We start from the raw sequence: 17,882 nt of genomic DNA, 5'->3' as shown, positions 1-17,882 counted from the left end.
AAATGTAGCTGTTGGACAACAGTTCAGAGAAACAGAGAGCATGTGGGGGGGGGGGGGTGTTGATGGAGGAAGCTGTCATGTTGACGCACCTGACGGACAGGAGAAGATCATAGATTCTCTCCTTGAATTTGATGAGGATGGACAGCAACAGGAAGGAGAACATCAGAGCTCACATAAAGTTCCTGAAGACGAAGCTCGGAAAGCCAGAAGAAGGTTTAGTCAAAAGGTGGAAGGAGAGTGAGGTCAGAGGGAAGCATCATGAAGAAGAAGAAGGCAGAGAGGAGATGGATGGTTGAAAAAAGACAGAAGGTCATCTCCAAAGAGGTGGTTAACCCTTGTGCTATCCTATGGGGTCCAGATGACCCGATCCTGACATTGACATGTTCTCCCTACCATGACAAAGGTGGAGAGGATTTCATGTAATCCATGGACACCAGTGAAGATCACAAATCATTGAAGAAAAAAGGTTTAGCGCACTGTCTAGTGGGTCTAGATGACCCAGCTCCCAATGTTAAAGTGCCTAGGACAGCACAAGGGTTACAAGTAAAATAAAGGTCAAAGGTTTTACATCTGCTTATGGAAGGGGCTTGTGCTCTTGTCTGAGGAGGCTAGGAAAGGGCAGAAGAAGGATTTACTGTCCGGAAGGCCACAAACTCGCGTCTATTCATCTTTATATACAGCAAGCCCCGCCCATTCCGCCTGCTCTAGTGAGGAGGGCGTAAGTGAGTGACGTATGCAGACGTAAAGCACGCAGGCTGTGGATCGGGGGTGTAGGAGTCCTTCAGTTTGACAGCGCTCCTTTCCTGCGTGAAATCTCCTTCGTCTGCCTGGAGTCGTCCGTCCGCGTGTCGGACGGACACGCGTGGTGAGCGGGTGAGGAGACCCCTCCCACCGCTGGAATTCTACGAGTTTTTCCGTGAGGGGGGGTGATGGGGGAGGCGTTTCTCAGGCACGTCCGCCGGTTCCCCTGGATCACCAACGTGTCTCTGTACGGCTGCCTGTTCGCCGGGGGGGACTTCGTCCACCAGTGGTTCTCTCGGGGGCAGGACGTGGACTGGAAGCAGACGCGCAACGTGGCCGTGGTCGCCTTCACCTTCCACGGGAACTTCAACTTCTTCTGGATGCGCTTTCTGGAGCGGAGGTTTCCGGGGACCTCCGCCGGGATGCTGCTGAGGAAGGTGCTGCTGGACCAGACGGCGGCGGCGCCGCTGGCCACCAGCGTCTTTTACACAGGTGCGTGCGCGCGCCCGTCAGGACAGGTGGAGCCCGCAGGTCCCTCCCACGCTCCAGCAGCAGCGGTCACCGAGTCAGCTGACTGTGATTGGGGGGGGGGGGGGGGGGGGGGTGACCTTGAACTACCTTTTCCTGGCTTTATTATTTCATACAGAGAACCAAGCTGGACTCAAAACCTCAGTGCCGGCCCACTGTACCACAGCCCAGCTGAAGCATCCCTTCCTGCGCGCTGGCACATTTGCTCTTGTTGAAGCCTAGAGTAGCCACAACACCCCCCCCCCCCCTCCTACCGGTCCCACCCTGTATAAAACACAGGGTTGAGTCAGGAAGGGCATCCGGCATAAAAATCTCTGCCAAACTGCAGTGTGTAAATCAGTGAAAGCTGGTTCGCTGTGGCGCCCCCTACACGATTCAGGTGGACAACATGGTCCTATTCAATCAAACGACCATCCAGTCTAATTGATTGTTATTTTTAGTTTCTACGGTAACAATCGCCACGGACCATCATTTAACCCAGAACCAGGAGACCCTCCAGAAGAACCACGGGGGCTGTTAAAAAGAACTGACCTGGCTCCAGTTGGGACAATCGCTTCACAACCGTTTCTAAGAGGTTTTTAAAAATCCTTTTTGCAGTTTATGCAACAATTTGTCTCGGATGTTAAGGGTTTGTCACAGCAGTGTTTACCCCTGCTTCCACCAGAGGAGGGGATTGACATTGAGACAGGATGTGCCCTGTATTTACCAGCACCATCCTTCAGTGAGTTTGTCCTCCTGGCTCTTATACTTCAGCGCCGTAAACCCAACAGCATTTAATTATCTGCTCATTTATGTAGCGAGTTTCTTTTTTTCTTTTTTTCCAGATGAATCTGTGTTACACCTCCTGTTGTTGAAGGTTCAATCTTGAGATCTGTTAATCGAAAGTGGGAGACAGTTGTTGTAAATGTGTAACAATACCATTGTGTTTCGTTTCAAAGCAGAAAAAGGTTCAGACATTTCTACATCAAAGCCTTAATTCTCTTTTCGTGGATGTTGATGCTTAAAGCACGAAATGCTTAAACCATTCAACCATTAATGTCAGTTAAAAAGGTCTGGTTTCTGTGTCAATCAGGCGTCAGCTTCTTGGAGGGGAAGGATGACATCATGGAGGACTGGAGAGAAAAGTTCCTGAACACCTATAAGGTGAGTCAGAGCTGAAGCGTCTTCCTGGATCTCCCAGCGCTGTCATGTGGTCTAACAGGAAAGTGGACTGTTAACCTTCACAAACCGATGCTCTCATCAGTTTCTATTGTAAAGTCACCTCTGAGTTTTAAATCTGTGACTGATCTGAATGAAACGATGATGCTTTCTTTCTCTTCAGACAGGGCTGACATTCTGGCCGTTCATGCAGGTAAATATTAACCTGTGCAGGTCTAAACCTCAAAGTCCACTCTTTTAGAGTCTTGCCTTCCTTTGGGTGACACCATTGTTCTGGCTTATCTTGGCCGTGGGAAAACTGACATCGGAAATTGTGTGTTTCAGCTTCTGAACTTTGCTCTGGTGCCTCTGTACATGCGGACCACCTTCACCGGCTGCTGCGCCTTCGTTTGGGCCACCTTCCTCTGCTTCTCCCGTCAGACCGGTGACGGAACAGCCGCTGCCGCCCTGGCATGGATCTTCCAGCCCGAAGGAGACAAGGCGCAACTCGACAAAGGCAAAGCCGAGGCAGCTGCCGCGTCCGAACCCAAACCGTAGCACAGCCAATGTTTTCCCTGAGCGTTGAAACTGGACATAGGTGGCTGGGCAAGGGGTTTGGACCGGTCCTGACTGGCCAAGAAGTTTATCCGATGTAATCTGCGACAGAAGTCTGATTGTAAAGATGCATCTTCTTCCTGCTGCTGAACAAACATATTGGAGCCAAACTGTTTATGAAAAAAGATCAAAGACAGGTGCTAAATCATGATTTATCATGATTTTTCCTGACCAGATTGTCATTTGTGATCAGCTGAAGATTCCTGGAAATCCTGGAATGATCTATAGAGACATCTGCAGCTGGTTGTGAGGACTGATGTTTCTCATGGGCTTAAGAAGCCCATGACGGGAAGCTAATCTCTGGCGTTTAACTTCAGAAAGTTTGCGTAGATGTGAGCGCTTCGATGGCCCTTTGGCTCCATCCATTGACTGCATAAGAGAGAACTGGACTGAGCAGCTGTGACGTCACCCTTAGAAAATGCCTTACTTCTGGCTCCAGCGAAACAAATTCAATTCAGTCGCCATTATTCCACAATACGGACGTCGCCATGTTGGAGCCAGTCGACAGTGATTGGTCTGAGTAGTCTGACTCACCATTTATATGGCAGCTACTGTCGCCAATCAGGAGTGAGCTTGTTTGGTGTTCACACCCTTTCCACTAAATCTGTCACTCATACGTTGGAGGTGGGGGCCACCAGGCACCACATGCTTCTACTGGGGCATCTGATTGGTCAGTTTGTAACTTGAATAAGTTGCAATAAAGAAAAGAAAAAAGCACCACGAAAAATTTTTTTTGGGTTTAGATAAAGGCATCAGAATGATCGAGTAACAGCTGCTTGTTTCTCAATAGAAGTCTGTGGGATTTCTGCTTCTTGGAGTTAGAAGGTACTTCCTGTTTGGATCACAAGGTGTGGCGTCACTCAGTCCACTTCTCATATACAGTCAAAGGCGGTTTGAGAGCGGCTGCAGCGGTTGAGCACTTTGCACCGTTGGTCCTCAGTTTGTCTGCTCATCGGGTTTCTGGTACAGGTAGCTCTTGAGGACAGGAGGAGTTCACGCTGCTTTATAATATTTAAAATGCCTCAGAAGGCTTGTATATTTATGGATCAGATGACAGTGTGTTGGTGTTCTTAAAACAGTATAAACTATAAATCTTTTCATACCTAAACTGGATTTGAAGTGTCCGTGATGTGAGGCTGAGAGTTTGTCAATGAAAGCTGGTGACTTACACTGGAACTGAAGGATCTGTGAAAACATTCATGGATCATTTTGTCTCATCAGTGACTAAACTCTTTGTGCTTTTAACACTAAGCATGTCTAATAAACGTTTGGATCTCACAAAGAGAGTGTGACGCTGCTTTTGGCGTTTCCTGGTACTTTTTTCACTATTGCAGATGGAATCTAGAATAAAATAAAGTTCTCTGTTGAAATGCCTGTTTTTTTATTTTTTTTTTATTGAGAAACTACTGAAGTCAACACAAATGCACACGTCTTACGCTTTTGATCTGTGAAAAACCATCAGGTAGAGTGAATTCAGGTTGGAGCTGTCAAACCGGAAGAGCAGAGTTCACCTGTCGCAGGAACAAGCAGGTGGCTGGATCCAAATGCAGCTCAGCTAAAAGTCCACAAAGCTAAATCAGAGTCAGGCAGGCAGCGATCAATAGCAGGCATGAGATCATTAGAGGAGGGACAGAGCGGTCAAAATCCAAGCGAGGGTTGGGGCAGGCAAACAGAGTCAGGGTCAGAAGACCAGGTCCAAATATAACGCTCGGTAAAGAAGCTAAAGTGGCACAAGGAATACTTTGCACTGCACAGTGAAGTGCTTAACCCTTGTGCTATCCTAGGCACTTTAACGTTGGGAGTTGGGTCATCTAGACCCACTAGACAGTGCTCTGAATCTTTTTTCTCCAATGATTTGTGACCTTCACTGGTGTCCATGGATTACATGAAATCTTTCCACCTTTTTCCACCTTTATCATGGTAGGGAGAACATGTCAATGTAAGGGTGGGATCATCTAAGATAGCACAAGGGTTAAGTGTGCTGTGGTTCATGAATGTATAGCATCAGGTGTGCCGCATCCAGGAAGTGTGCACTGGGGATGCTGGGAGCTGTAGTGTGGTTAGAATTCTGGGGACTGCTCACGCCGGTGACCAGAGGGGGAGACAGAGTTCAGACTTCTGACATCACCAAGTGCAAGAGGGCAGACACTTCAGGACGGAGAGATGAGCACAAAACAATAGACGGAAAAGATCACCAAGAGGCCTAACCAAACTTTTTCTCCACTTTCCATGTCGTTGTCGTAAATAAGAACATGTTCTTAATAGCTTATCTGGTATACAAAGGTTAAATACAAAAATCGGACGCAGAACTTTTGATGTTTAACTTTCAGAAACACTGAGAGGATTCCAGACATGAATCACACAGAAGATCCACACTGGGGTCATGCATAGGTTTTAAAATTACAGCAGTCCAACACAACACCATAAAAAGCAGAAAATAATGATAATAGTCAAAAGGAAAGCCATTCCTTATATTTATTTGAGAGAAGCTTGTTGATGATGATCATGAGAAGATTGAAAAAAGTGAAGGACAGAAACACGCAGGAACATCAAAGAGCAAATGTGAGGTTTGAAAAGTGAAAGTCGAGGTGAGGATGTGAGAAAAACAGAAACTCTGTCCCTTAGGTTCAATTCATGTCATCATTTGTGGTTGAGATTATATTTCATAGTTGATATTGGATCATTTTAAAGAGTCCCATTTGATCTGACTGACCTAAAATCGATCCTGGACATCTTTGGCCCAAAATGTAACTAGTGTGACTCAGAGATAAATACCTGGGTCCTGAACATTGCGGGTACTGAATCCATTTTATAATGGCACAGGTCAATTTTATTCACAACTTGTCTCAGACTGATCGATCTGGTTGGATTGAAGGAATATAAATAGTTACACCCCTACTGTCCCTTTTTAGTAAATATTCAACCAAACATTCTAATAAAACCTTTACAAAAACCATTGTATGACTCACTCCAGGCAACAAAGAAATAGAGAAAAGAACTTTTTTTCATTTATTTTTTTTTCTTGGTAGTTTTGTTAAAGGGTTATAACAACCAAAAGAGAGAGCTTCTTTCTTTTGACAATTAAAGTTATATTTTTAGATTTTTATCATGGAGACTGCAGGACTGTTATGCACAGAATAGCTGCCCTTTTTAGGTGCTGCAAAGACAGACATGCAGGGCAGGAAGAGAGGATGGATGCAAAGCACTGATGTGAAGAATAGAAAACAAGGAAACGACAGTAAATGTGTGAGGGCAGGAAATCAATAAAAACATCAACTGACCGTCATTTACATCTATCGGCAGCAGAAAACAACATGCAATTTCCCGCTTGTCCCATAAAGATGCATCAGACATAGTTATGACTTTATTCAAAATATTCTGAAGGCAGCTGTAGTCATGAAAAGTTTGGATGGGGCAGAAAATGTTGGTTCAGGAGAGATAAAATGTGAACTCCTCTCTCTAACAACAGGTCTTCAGAGGACTAAAACCCTCCTGGATGCTCGAGATGTCCTCAAACAGTTCTGCACCGAAAAGAGATTATGTAACGCTACGAATTTTGAAATCACTGCTCAGAAATTCAGCTTAAAGTTCTGCCTGTGATGTAAAAGAGATAACCGTCTTCCCTGACCCAGAGCTTGTTAAAAAGCAACAGAGACAAACAAAAAAAGGGATTTCGTGGACTCCATGTCCTGAGGATAAAGAGGAGACGCACTTACCTGCTTGTTCTCCGCTGCAGGTAAGAAAAAAATGTCTGTAAGATCAGGGGGGGGCTGGTTCCGTTCTGATAACTAAAGAGATATTAGTGTTAGTTATGGGGACATGCATCACCGAATGAACTTTTCTAAGATATGTTGCTGCCAGTAAACTCAAAATGAGCAAAGGTGATGAACTGAACCATTTGATGATATGATCGAAACCATTTGTTTTTATTTACATTTTTCCTGAAGTTGAGCCTTTTTTTTAGCAACTATTTGTAAAAATCATACTCCTGAAGGGAGTTTTACAGCATCATATTTTTTCCCCCTGAGTATATGATGAGAATCCAGTGGAGTGCATAGACCCACCATCTGTTTGTTGTCTTTATTCTGGAGATGAGCAATAAAATCCTTTCATTCTCATGTCTCTGATTCTGCACACCAGTCTCTAATAAATTCATTTGAAACATTTTTGAATGCCCGAAAATGCCAGAATATGCACCTTTTTTTAATGTACGCCTGATTTCACGAGTTTTAAAATATAAATCAGACAACTTCAAATGGTGCTCCAAATGTATTTTTGTTTTTCCTCTTTACCTTTTTACACTCGGTCTAGTAATACTTTTAATAATGTATATATTTTTAAATATCTGCCTCAGTAATAAAAGTTTGTAGTAGCTCATCGAGCTGAGGTGGAGTTTTTGGATACTCTCCTGTCCCGTTTTTTCTGTTGTCTCTAGACTATTACATTTCTATTAATAGAACAGTTTCGTTTGTGATTCTGTCACAAATATGTGCAAAAATGTATTTCTAATGCAAGGGGAAACGATTACAAAAACGCATCAACAGGATAATTAACAGTAAAACCAGGACATCCGTCCTCTGTATTGCGTTTACTGCGTGGCTTTTCCTTTACTTTCATCTCTGGACGTCTCCTGGTCCTCCCATGGATGTGCGCTTTGCGCATGCTCCGTGCATCTTCTCCATCCTTCAGGTCTGGAAGCTCGTGCAAAGATGCTCAGCGGATCCCCTCGCTCCTCTCAGGGTGAAAGCGCGTAATCCGGAGGGGCGGACGCAGGAAACGGTTCGGGTTCGTGCAGGTTCGACTCCCCGGTGTGCGCTCGCGCAACATGGAGCTGAAGAAATCTATCTCGGACACGGAGAGCGCGCTCAGGAGCTACGGTGCCGTGTCGGAAACCGCGTGGACAACAGACAAAGGTGAGCTTAAGGCAGCACGGGGCCCCTTCTGATCCGGCCGGGACCGGCCGGTCAGGTCAGCCCGGTGCAGTTCAGACGGAACCGAGTCAGCTGTCGGCACTGAAATGGTTAAAGTGTGACTCAGAAATGCCTCAGTGCCGCTGCCTGCTGCTGAGAGGCCCATCAACCCCCCCAATCTCACTGTGCTCCCTGGATCAATGTAAAAAAATCTGAACAGACTTTCTATTTGAGATATTAATATTTCGATTGTTTTGGTAAAAAAAACAATGTGAGATTTGCATAAATACTTAAATTAGCAACAAAAAAAAGCAGAAATGCTGCTGAACTCTTTTTCTGGCTAAACTTCGAGGTCTGAAAGTCAGATTTACAATCCACCAAAAATTCAACTTTCTGTTGATGTCCTCAGTTGTGGTTTCCATGAGCAACGTTCAGGCTGAGGTTTGGTAAAAGGAAACCGGTTCCTGGACCACAAAGTGTTTTAACGTAGAGAATGCCTAAATTAAATCTTCCGTTCTGATCCATTTCTGGACTGCAGTTGTTCCTTCAAAGTTCAGCAGTCGGATGCAGGATCAGTGTTTTTCTTTCTTAACTAGTACTTTTGCCCCCCCGGAGGGGGTCAAAGATGTAAACACCCCCGATGCCCCATCCTCGTGAGAAGGGAAACATTTCGGATCCAGGTTTTAGTCTTCTCATTGCTGCAAAAAACGTACGCTCATGAAAGAGAAAGCTTGTCCACTGCAGCCTGACGTTCACACATGCTGAAGCACAGCCTTCAGATTCCTCTGGGTGTGTGTTTGTGGTCGACTGCACGACTGCAGGAGGGGGTCTTCGCAGATGCTGACATTTCCCTGCTGTTCAGCTCCAGCAGATACAGTCCAGACTCTCCAGCCTGCAGGATCCTGACTGAACCGATTGTATTAGAGCAGGCTGGTCATCACAGGGATACCGACAGACCTCACCGCCATCTGGAACCACTTCAAACACACTTTGAAAAGAGACCTCTCAGCTCTTCATCCCCTCGGATGTTTTTGGATAATTGAACACTCAGCCGAGGATTTATTGCCACACACTGAGTCTATGAGAACATGGTAGAAAAAGCAGTTTCATTACACATATTTTGTCTTTGCATGGATTGTCAACACACTCGCTCACTATTTCAACACAGTTAGCCCTCCAAAAATTTGACTCTAGCTGTGCGGACTTCTGTCCGTGATGGGCATCCATAGACGGAGCCTTTGCAGGATGGGGAGCCCTTCCAGCTGCTGCTGTAAAATGTTTCTGTTTCAGGCCCTGGATCAGATCTGCAATAAGTTACAAAGGTTTGTGGAATTTTGCTCTAGAGCTCAGATCTATTTTTGATGTGCGTGTAAACGATGACAGGCCTTTGAAAAAGTCCCTGATCTTCCGTATGTTTGAGTTATCCTATTACGACAGAGAAGTCCGGCTCACAAGAATGAAGCTCATCATTCAGAAGATTAAAAAAAAAAAAAAAAGAGGCCTGACGAATGCAGGCATCAAATCCTGCTGGAAACTATAACTTTCTTACAAAAAAATTCCTTTGGAGTTTTTGATTAATTTCTTCCTCAAATTTTAATATATGAAGTCATATTTTTAATTATAATATGTGGTTTTCAAAAGAAGTTTAAATTAAAGCAATCTGTATACTGAGCCTGCATTTGTATCCCGTTCAATTCGTTTTATTTATGTAGAAACTGTCTCGGCCTCTCTTCCACGAGCTGGGAGCTTATTCCATAAAACAACACTTGGTGGCTAAAGGCTCTACCTCCAACTGTACTTTTAGAAATTCGGGAACCACAAGCCCTGCTGCATTTTGTGAGCTCTGTTTGGGTGGTGGGGCACTATGAGGTCTTTAATATAGGACGGGGCCATACCATGTAAGGCCTTAGAGGCTAGCAGGAGGATTTCGAACTTAATTCTAGATTCAACTAGAAACCATAGAGAAGAAACCGAACTTTAAGAGAACTCCTGACAAACCATGCCACAGACCGCTCTGGACTGCCACTTTTAGGAGCTCCTCTGCAGCTGCTGCTCCACGCTGGAGCTTCCTCAGTGGTCGCAGCATTGATCAGAGCGTTAAGCGGTTGGCTGATGTTGTGGTCAGTGGCTGCGGTGTTTCAGCAGATAAACTGACAGTGTTTTCTCCGGGGCCTCCACCCTTGACACGCTGGTGAGGTTACATCTCTTGGCTGGGCAGGGAACACCTCAGGGTCACCCCTGGGGAGCTGGAGGAAGTGGCCAGGGAAAGGGAAAGTCGGGTCATCTTAGCTTAGACTGCTGCCCGGTCCTGAATGAGCAGAAGTAGATGGATGGATGTTTTCTCCTCATCGCCAACATCAACAATGACCTCCATCTTCTGGAACCTCGAATGTATGCTCCTGGATTTAAGGGTTAGCTCTCCAACACGGTGACTTCTACTCAGATCTTCAAACGTCACATCTACCGTTCTCCTTCATGTTTCACTGACTCCTGTCACTAGATGGTCTCAGGATGTAAAAGTCAGAATGGGTGGTCTAAAGCACAGATGTACCTGCTCTGTTTTTCCTGATGTCCCTGCCCCGTCTGCCTTTCAGGTCACTCAGACGTGTCCATGGCAGAAAGCACCATGTCTCCAGAGGAGATCGAGGTGGAGATGGTCCGCATCCAGCGCCTGCGGGAGGTCCTGGTGCGCAGAGAGTCCGAGCTCCGCTTCATGTGAGTGACACGGCGTCGTTGAACCATAACAGTACGATAGCGGAGAGGGCGTCCATCTGTGCTGTGGTTTGTCATGTTGCCATGGTGACACTGTTTTGACGCACAGCACAGACACCCATCGCTCCCTCCTTTTGGGCTCCCTTCCTTTAGGCACGGAGCCGCTCAGATACACAAGAGCAAACGTTGAACATTCCCAGGCCGGGTGAATGAGTCACCATGATAAGCCGCCTGGCTTCTTACCAGCCCCCGCCTTAGGGATTACAGAGCGGCGGTCTGTCTTTCTGCCATGTCTACGCTGGACACACTTTCTGTGTTTCCACAAAGCAGCAAATAAATCCCCTTCCATTAAATGGATGCACATTCTAACCTTTTACACTAAATCCCAGGCAGCCTGTTGATAGGCTCACTCTGTCCCAGGGTCGCTGGAGCCCCTTTCGGGGGATAGAGGATGGGTACATCCAAAGGCAGACACCTAGCGGGGCCCAACTTAGGCATGACAGTTGATTCTGGATTGTGTATTAAGAGTACACAAAGGTTCAGAAAAAAACAGAACAAGGAGAAAGGTTTGTGAAGTAAGAAGGGAGGGAGGTGTAAACCAGTGGAGCAGGGAGCAGGAGGAGGAGGCTGAGGATGAGTCACTGGTGTGATCCATCACATGCAGAATTAAGTGTGCAGTCGCTGCCACCGCTCCACCGTCACATGGTGATGATGTGTGGGTGGGGTTCTCGAGGTCGAGACATTAAAGTCGCCTTAGCGAGAAGATGGACTTTGTATTTTTCTCCTAAATCAATGAAGACTTAATGTGCAAAAGAGGGACAAGAGTCTTCCCTCAACAATTTCTTTGAAATGATTACTTTTTTATCTATTGAAAATTTCAGATAGCTGAGAGAAGGAGGCTACATGGCAATACTGATGGCTGTACTGCACAGTTTCCCCTGAAAACGTCTTCACCTCATGAGTTGTGTCCATCAGCCATGTTTGCTTTTGTCTCATGACTCCCTGCAGGCCGGTCAGGTGTCATTTCCATCAGATATCCCGAAAGGCGTGAGCTAAAAATATCCGGCTCTTATCGCTCTGTCCCTCTTTCTTCCAGGATGGATGACATTCAGCTCTGCAAAGACATCATGAGTATGAAGAAGGAGCTGAGACAGATCGTCGCAGTACCAGGTACAGCCACTGTGCGCTCAGCCACATCTCAAGGCCACGTCCCACAGCGTAGAACGTGAACCGTGCATGATTATTGTGCTGTTTATATGCAATTCATTAGTGATGCATGCATCAATTACATAATTGTAACGTGATATGTGGGGCGCATACCTAATATAAAAGTTATTCGTCTGTGGTACATCTGTGAAAAGTCTGAAAAGCCACAAATATGTGCATGCATTGCAAAAATCATGCACACTTGCATACATAATAATTGCACACAATCAACATAGCTGAGTAATTCTTAACCAACCAAAAATTTTCGAAGAACTCAACACCAATTTCACCTAAAGACCCATCGGCCGAAACCCTTGATGGACATGACGGACGCAAGAAACACTTATGAGTGACGAATATCAGGCATGAATCACAAAATACCGAAACTTCATACGTGGAAAACACATAAAATGTATGTAGTTAACACTTTCGCTATAAAAAGTACGACATCACTTTTGCCAGGTAATTTTTACCCCATATAATATACGCAACAAAAAGTACTTGTCTTTAAAAAAATAGATGAAAACATGACAATTAGAGTGATTTTCTTTTATTTTCACCTGTGGTATGTATAACAAAGAAAAAAGTGGGAAGTTCCTAAAAACATGCTCAAAAATTACTGAAAAATTAGGAATTTGCGAGAAATCCTAAAATATACAAAAAAATGATACTAGAAACTTGATCTTTGGTCCACCCATTCATGGGACATGTGAGACTTCCCTGGTGAAGGCACAGACTCCTCGACACGCGACATGTTGAAATTCATGTAAATAGTTTTGGTCGGGTGAAAATCACCCGGCAATAGGGCTCTAGGGTTAAGGGAGGGGCTCTGATGCTTTGTAGACTATCGTAAAGGTTCCCCCTGAAGCCATTGAAGTCACTCCCAAGGATCCTTCTGTCGGAAAACGCATCATCAGCAAACTAAACACGTATTTAGGAACAAAAGCACTTTTCAAACTTCTCAATTCAATTTTATTTGTATAGCCCAAAATCACAACAACAGTCGTCTTGATGGGCTTCGAAGTAAAACATGAACTCAAAGGGATCACGAATACAAAGAGTTCACTAGGAAAATACTGAAATGAACTAACAAACTGACTAAACTATACTGGTATCCTTGCCCTTAGAGGTAAGGAAAAACTCCTAAAGACACTGAAATGAAGGTATTTTTGTTTTCGCAAAAGAAATGTTTTAAAATAAGGAATCAAAGAGAAAGGACATTTGTTTTAGTGTGCTGGCAGTTTTTAGCCCAATTACATAGATTTTATGGGTTCGTTTGAGGGTTCTTTCATGGGTGCACCATCATTTAAAAGACAAGAAACAGTCTGTAACATCTGCAGCTCCAGGAAATTACTGTTTGTTCCCGGCCGGATGCTTTCCCGTTCGCATTTGTCCTCCAGAACAGACCCCTGCTTGTGTGCAGATGTTAGAGCAGCAGCACAATGCTGATGCGGATCACCCCTGAGGCGGTGTGCAGCCCCGTCAGTGGCAGGAGCCACCCCCTCCTGGGGCATTGGTGCCTCACGTCAGCGCGCGCAGGAAAGGCCGGTGTCGTGTTCAAGGACAAGCCGACACGTCAGTGACATCCAAAACACCGATTTTACAACCCCACAGTGTGGAGAAAATAACTCAACCTTCTGACAGCCTGGCAGAAGGCGCGGCCGATTCTAAATGTGGGATTCTTTGAATAAAGCTCTGTAGGAGAGAGATCCACAGCTGCTCAGAGGAACCTGTACCGTCTGGGCGGCAGCGTCCTGTACAAACACACACGGCCGTCCCTGAAACGAACGTCGTCCAGGAGCAGATGTTGCTCTGAGATGACAGTGCAGAGGTAGAGCGGTTGACCTGTGAACAGAGGATCGAAGGTTCAGTTCCTGTTCTGCAGCGATCATTTAGTAATGATGTTGACACAAACGTGTCCAACGTCTTCCGAGGGCCTGAAGCCCACCAGTGGAAAATAACAGTCAATAACATAAAGACATTTTCTCTGAATCGAGTGTTTTTATGCTGGGGATGAAGAGATCTGCCTAGATGTGGAGCTCCTGACCATCTAAGATTAAGATTTACTTTATCTACATTTCAGATTTTTTTTCGTGTGTATGCTTTTTTTGCATCAGTTCTTATCGTGGAAGTACATTTTGCCTCTGTTATTCTAAATCCTTTTAGTTGTACATCATCAATGGTTGGAGAAAAAAAACCCCAACAATTTTATTCTGGTGGTGGAAGATCCACACAGAGGGGGATATGAGTGTTGGACGCTTTGAAAGCTGCTCCATAGCTGGGGGTGGGAAGGTGTTCCTATGACATGCAACTTCTTCCATGCAGGACAAAGTGTCCAGCTCCAGACCCCCCCACACACACACACACACTGAGCATGCCACCCTTTGCTTGTCATTTTCAGCACAGCCTGGCTCTGCAGCTGCTGCAAATGCGCATCCTACTGAGTATATTTTTAGAAAAGGCTGAAGGTGAAGTGAAGCAAATGCATTTTTTTGCTTCCCAACAACAGAAATCAGGGATTTCATGAAAATAGAAACTCATGAGTTGTGAATAATTCAGCGAAGGAGGCTGAAGGTTCAGGTCTGAGTCAGCTGACCTTACAAAGAAGATTAGTCAGCATCAGGAAGCTCAGAGTTCTGCATCTGATGCCTCACTTGGTGCGGAGAAAACATTTGATGTCTGTGCAGATTTTCTAACATTATTTCTTCTTTTCTTCCAGAGAAAGAGAAAACCAAAAAGCAGCGTCAGCGAGAAGAGGAGTTGATCCTGAAGATCCACAAGCTGGTGCAGAAGAGGGATTTTCTGGTGGATGATGCAGAGGTGGAGAGACTGAGGTACGGGTCTGGCATCCGGAAGGCTGACGGTTATCATCTGTACGAGGAAGCGCGCTTTCAGGAAACCATGGAAATGCAGGGCTAAGTTGGCATTAATTTAATGATTTTAATTGCCAAGACTGCTGTTGTGTTTGTGATGCTGAGGTTCAAAAATGTCTGAACAGATATGGAGAAAGACCACACACACACACAACACAGATAAACTCTGCAAAGTCGGAGTGAACAGAGCACAGACTATCAACGTATTCCAAGGAAAATATATTTTTCAGGAGTGCTGGTCCCGTCTGTATCCAGGCCTGAACTCATCCGACAGATGAAGCTGAAGCTCTTTACTGATCCTTTCATGTATAAATTCTCACAGCATGAAGGCCATCAAATCCTCAACTTTGGCTTCCAGATGTCTTCTACTGCAGAACAGAATATATATTAAAAAAAAGAAGTAAGAAATCCTCATGTTGCACAATAAAAATGGGATGAATTTTGAGTGTTTCAGTCCTGAAGCAGGAAAAGTATAGCAGGAAAATGCTGCCGTTTCCTTTTCATTTATCATCAGTCATTTCAGTCAAACAGCCTGCCGTGTTTTCAGAAATGTGAGGCTCCTTCTCAGAGGGCCCAGAGTCCAACTGGTGAAGCTCTGAGCTGCGTTCTTTAGCCTCACGCAGTGCTGGAGCTCTTTTCAGAAGCAGAGGACTCACGGTCTAGTGGGGATGTCAGCTGTTCATCACAGAGGTTCAGCGAGGCTCTAAGCTTCCTGGGAAATCTGCAAACTTCTCCCAGGTTCAGATCATGGTTACCTGTTCAGCTTCTGCATCTTCACGATGCTCCACTTGGCTTCAAAGCTCTGGAAGCAATGCCTGTGTTATGCATGAGTCACACCCATCCCCAAGCGTCGTCAGTAAACACTACAGATCAGGAGGATGACAGTTGACACCTTCCTGATGATTCCATGAGTTTGGTTCTGTTGCAGGGAGCAGGAGGAGGACAAAGAGATGGCCGAGTTCCTCCGGCTGAAGCTCAGGCCTCTGGAGGAGAAGCTCAAAGTCGCACAGAGTAAGTGATGCCTTCCTGGCCAGAGCGAGTGGGAGGATTTACGGGCTTCTCCTCGTAAAACGCTCTCGTCTTTTCTCAACACCAGATCCTCCGAAGGTCAAGAGACAAATCCCAGAGCCTCCTCCCAATAAACCTTCCATCACCAAGTCAGTGGCCATCATTAAGGACTGCTGCGGCGCCACCCAGTGCGCTGTGATGTAACCGCTGCTCCGCGTCCCGACCCTCACATAACACGACCCTGTCAATCAAAACTGCAGCCGGAAGAGTTTGTCCCTGAATCTCCTTAGAAGATCAGCGCAGACGGAGTCAGTAACCCACAAAGATGAAGCAGCATCACTCCAGAGTGCACCTTTTCTAAATTGCATCAATAAGACGTGTGGAGATAAAATGCTGGTTGAGGAAAATCTTAATGAGTTTCTTTTGCTGCAATTTAACAAAAAGGAACACAGATGTGAGACAAAAAAAGGCACCTCCAAGAAGGTGGTTCAATGCAAACTATGGCAAGAATGTGGATCATTCCAGTCCAAGCGTGTCCAGGCAAACTCAGGAGGCTATAAAAGATAAAGAATAAAGCAACAGACACGAGCAGCAAAGAGTCTGGATCTTCAGCCAATCATCTGTGGTTGAGGAAATCAGAAAAGAAAAAAAAAGGCTTATTTTTGGTCCCATTTTACCCCAATAAAATAATAAATAAAAAATAGGTAGTTTCTTCAAGTTCAGGTTGGCATAAAATTAGACTGAAGATTTCCTTTATATTTTTCCTTGAATTTTTTCCCTCCAGGCCTCAGAGGTCGGCTTTGTCTGGACAAAAATAAGAAAATGATCCAATAGAGAAAAAAAAAAGCTGCTAAATATTCATTCTTTAGGAGTTTTACTGCGTATTCATCAATGGGGTTTAAAAACATTAAAGGAGAGCTAAAGACTGAAGTTTAGTGTGACTCGATGTTGATACAAATGTTCTACTTTCTTTAAACTCCTTAAAAGTTTAACTCATTGCAGATGTTTCTGTAGAACAAGAGGGCCAAAAGGCCACAAGGTGAAGTCCGAGAGAAACGGCGACAAAAAAACATTTGTTCTCACATTTAGGTCACGGAGGAAATAATTATTTTAACTCATTTTATAAGACGGTCTCCCATCAAGCAACTTATGCAAATGTTTAGTTTACGTACCACAGAATTAAACCTGTCAGATCAAACTAAACATTGAGTTTTAATTCATTGTTACAGAAAGTGAACCAGAATACATGTGACCCATCAGGAAAATGAGGAGGATGTGCTCTGCTCAAATGTTTGCATGCTTTTATTTTGAAAAACTGTTCTGCCTCTACAGTATTGCAGTCACATCTCTTCTGGTGGAAGTTGGCTGTGGCTGTTCTTTGGATACAAAACTGTTACTGGTTCATCTGCAGGGGGAAAGAGAAATTCCAGAAACCCACAGGCTTTAAAAAATAAATAAATAAACGACAATATTTTTAACAGCCCACAAAGCCGAGCAAAGTCTACCTTTACTTTAAATCAGGCTGGTTTTTGACCATCAGTTCAAATTAAACCACCAACTCTGAATGTGAGGAAAGATTTTACGAGATCAAACATGTTTGGAGTAACCTTGAAATGTGTAAACGTCTTGACCGCTGCTGCAGATGCTGCTGAGAAGAAACCCAAATCATTCAGATGAAAAAAATGTCCTCAATGTCAAACTGCTGCAATCCTGGATAGCCCCCCCCCCCCCCCCCCCCCCCCGGTTTCATTCATCAGCCTCTTTCCCCTTTTCCAGTCCACAGGAACAAGCCAACATTTCATTGCCTGTAAATACCAACGCTGCAGCCGTCCGTCATCCTGAGGATCCTCCCCCTTCAACTCGCTGCAGATGAAGAGTGGAGGTCTGATGTCATCAGTATATAAGCATACGAATATTCTCTGAATTTAGCCTGTTTTTATGACTAAACGCAGCTCCCACAGCCTGCATGGACGCCGCGTGTTTGCGTGTCACGGCCCAACAGGCCGTCTCGCCGTCCCGTTCCCTTCACGTTCTGTAGTCGTGGTACATTTTTAGAGATCTTGATGATGAGTGTTGAACAAGTATGCATAAGCCGACACTACTGTACATGAAGTGTACGTTTAAATAAAGGAGCATTTTTCTGGACTCCACG

At 45.0% G+C, this 17,882-nt stretch overlaps 2 protein-coding genes across 2 annotated transcripts; both read left to right on the top strand.

Annotated features, from left to right (window-relative positions):
- Positions 1 to 582: 582 nt before the first annotated feature.
- Positions 583 to 4,395, top strand: mpv17l (MPV17 mitochondrial inner membrane protein like). Its single transcript, XM_023960288.1, has 4 exons — positions 583 to 1,233; positions 2,342 to 2,412; positions 2,591 to 2,620; positions 2,752 to 4,395. Exons 1-4 carry the CDS (start codon positions 930 to 932, stop codon positions 2,962 to 2,964), a joined length of 618 nt encoding a protein of 205 aa, XP_023816056.1. The 5' UTR covers positions 583 to 929; the 3' UTR covers positions 2,965 to 4,395.
- A 2,951-nt stretch (positions 4,396 to 7,346) lies between these two features.
- c1h16orf45 (chromosome 1 C16orf45 homolog) lies at positions 7,347 to 17,878 on the top strand. The gene is made up of 6 exons (XM_004066204.4): positions 7,347 to 7,934; positions 10,526 to 10,646; positions 11,740 to 11,813; positions 14,569 to 14,683; positions 15,651 to 15,733; positions 15,819 to 17,878. Exons 1-6 carry the CDS (start codon positions 7,847 to 7,849, stop codon positions 15,932 to 15,934), a joined length of 597 nt encoding a protein of 198 aa, XP_004066252.1. The 5' UTR covers positions 7,347 to 7,846; the 3' UTR covers positions 15,935 to 17,878.
- The last annotated feature ends 4 nt before the right edge of the window (positions 17,879 to 17,882 follow it).

The sequence above is a fragment of the Oryzias latipes genome, chromosome 1 (assembly GCF_002234675.1).
Source record: "Oryzias latipes chromosome 1, ASM223467v1".
Classification (NCBI taxonomy): Eukaryota; Metazoa; Chordata; class Actinopteri; order Beloniformes; family Adrianichthyidae; genus Oryzias; species Oryzias latipes.
Note: the sequence above shows the minus strand (reverse complement) of the source record. Positions and strands in the feature narration are given on the sequence as shown.

Excerpts from the sequence above, each read along its gene's own strand:
- c1h16orf45 (XM_004066204.4), top strand. The coding sequence starts at position 7,847 with ATGGAGCTGAAGAAATCTATCTCGGACACGGAGAGCGCGCTCAGGAGC. Across the intron at positions 14,684-15,650 it reads GCAGAGGTGGAGAGACTGAG|GGAGCAGGAGGAGGACAAAG; the intron begins GTACGGGTCTGG and ends GTTCTGTTGCAG. Across the intron at positions 15,734-15,818 it reads GAAGCTCAAAGTCGCACAGA|ATCCTCCGAAGGTCAAGAGA; the intron begins GTAAGTGATGCC and ends TCTCAACACCAG.
- mpv17l (XM_023960288.1), top strand. The coding sequence starts at position 930 with ATGGGGGAGGCGTTTCTCAGGCACGTCCGCCGGTTCCCCTGGATCACC. Across the intron at positions 1,234-2,341 it reads CACCAGCGTCTTTTACACAG|GCGTCAGCTTCTTGGAGGGG; the intron begins GTGCGTGCGCGC and ends TGTGTCAATCAG. Across the intron at positions 2,621-2,751 it reads CATTCTGGCCGTTCATGCAG|CTTCTGAACTTTGCTCTGGT; the intron begins GTAAATATTAAC and ends TGTGTGTTTCAG.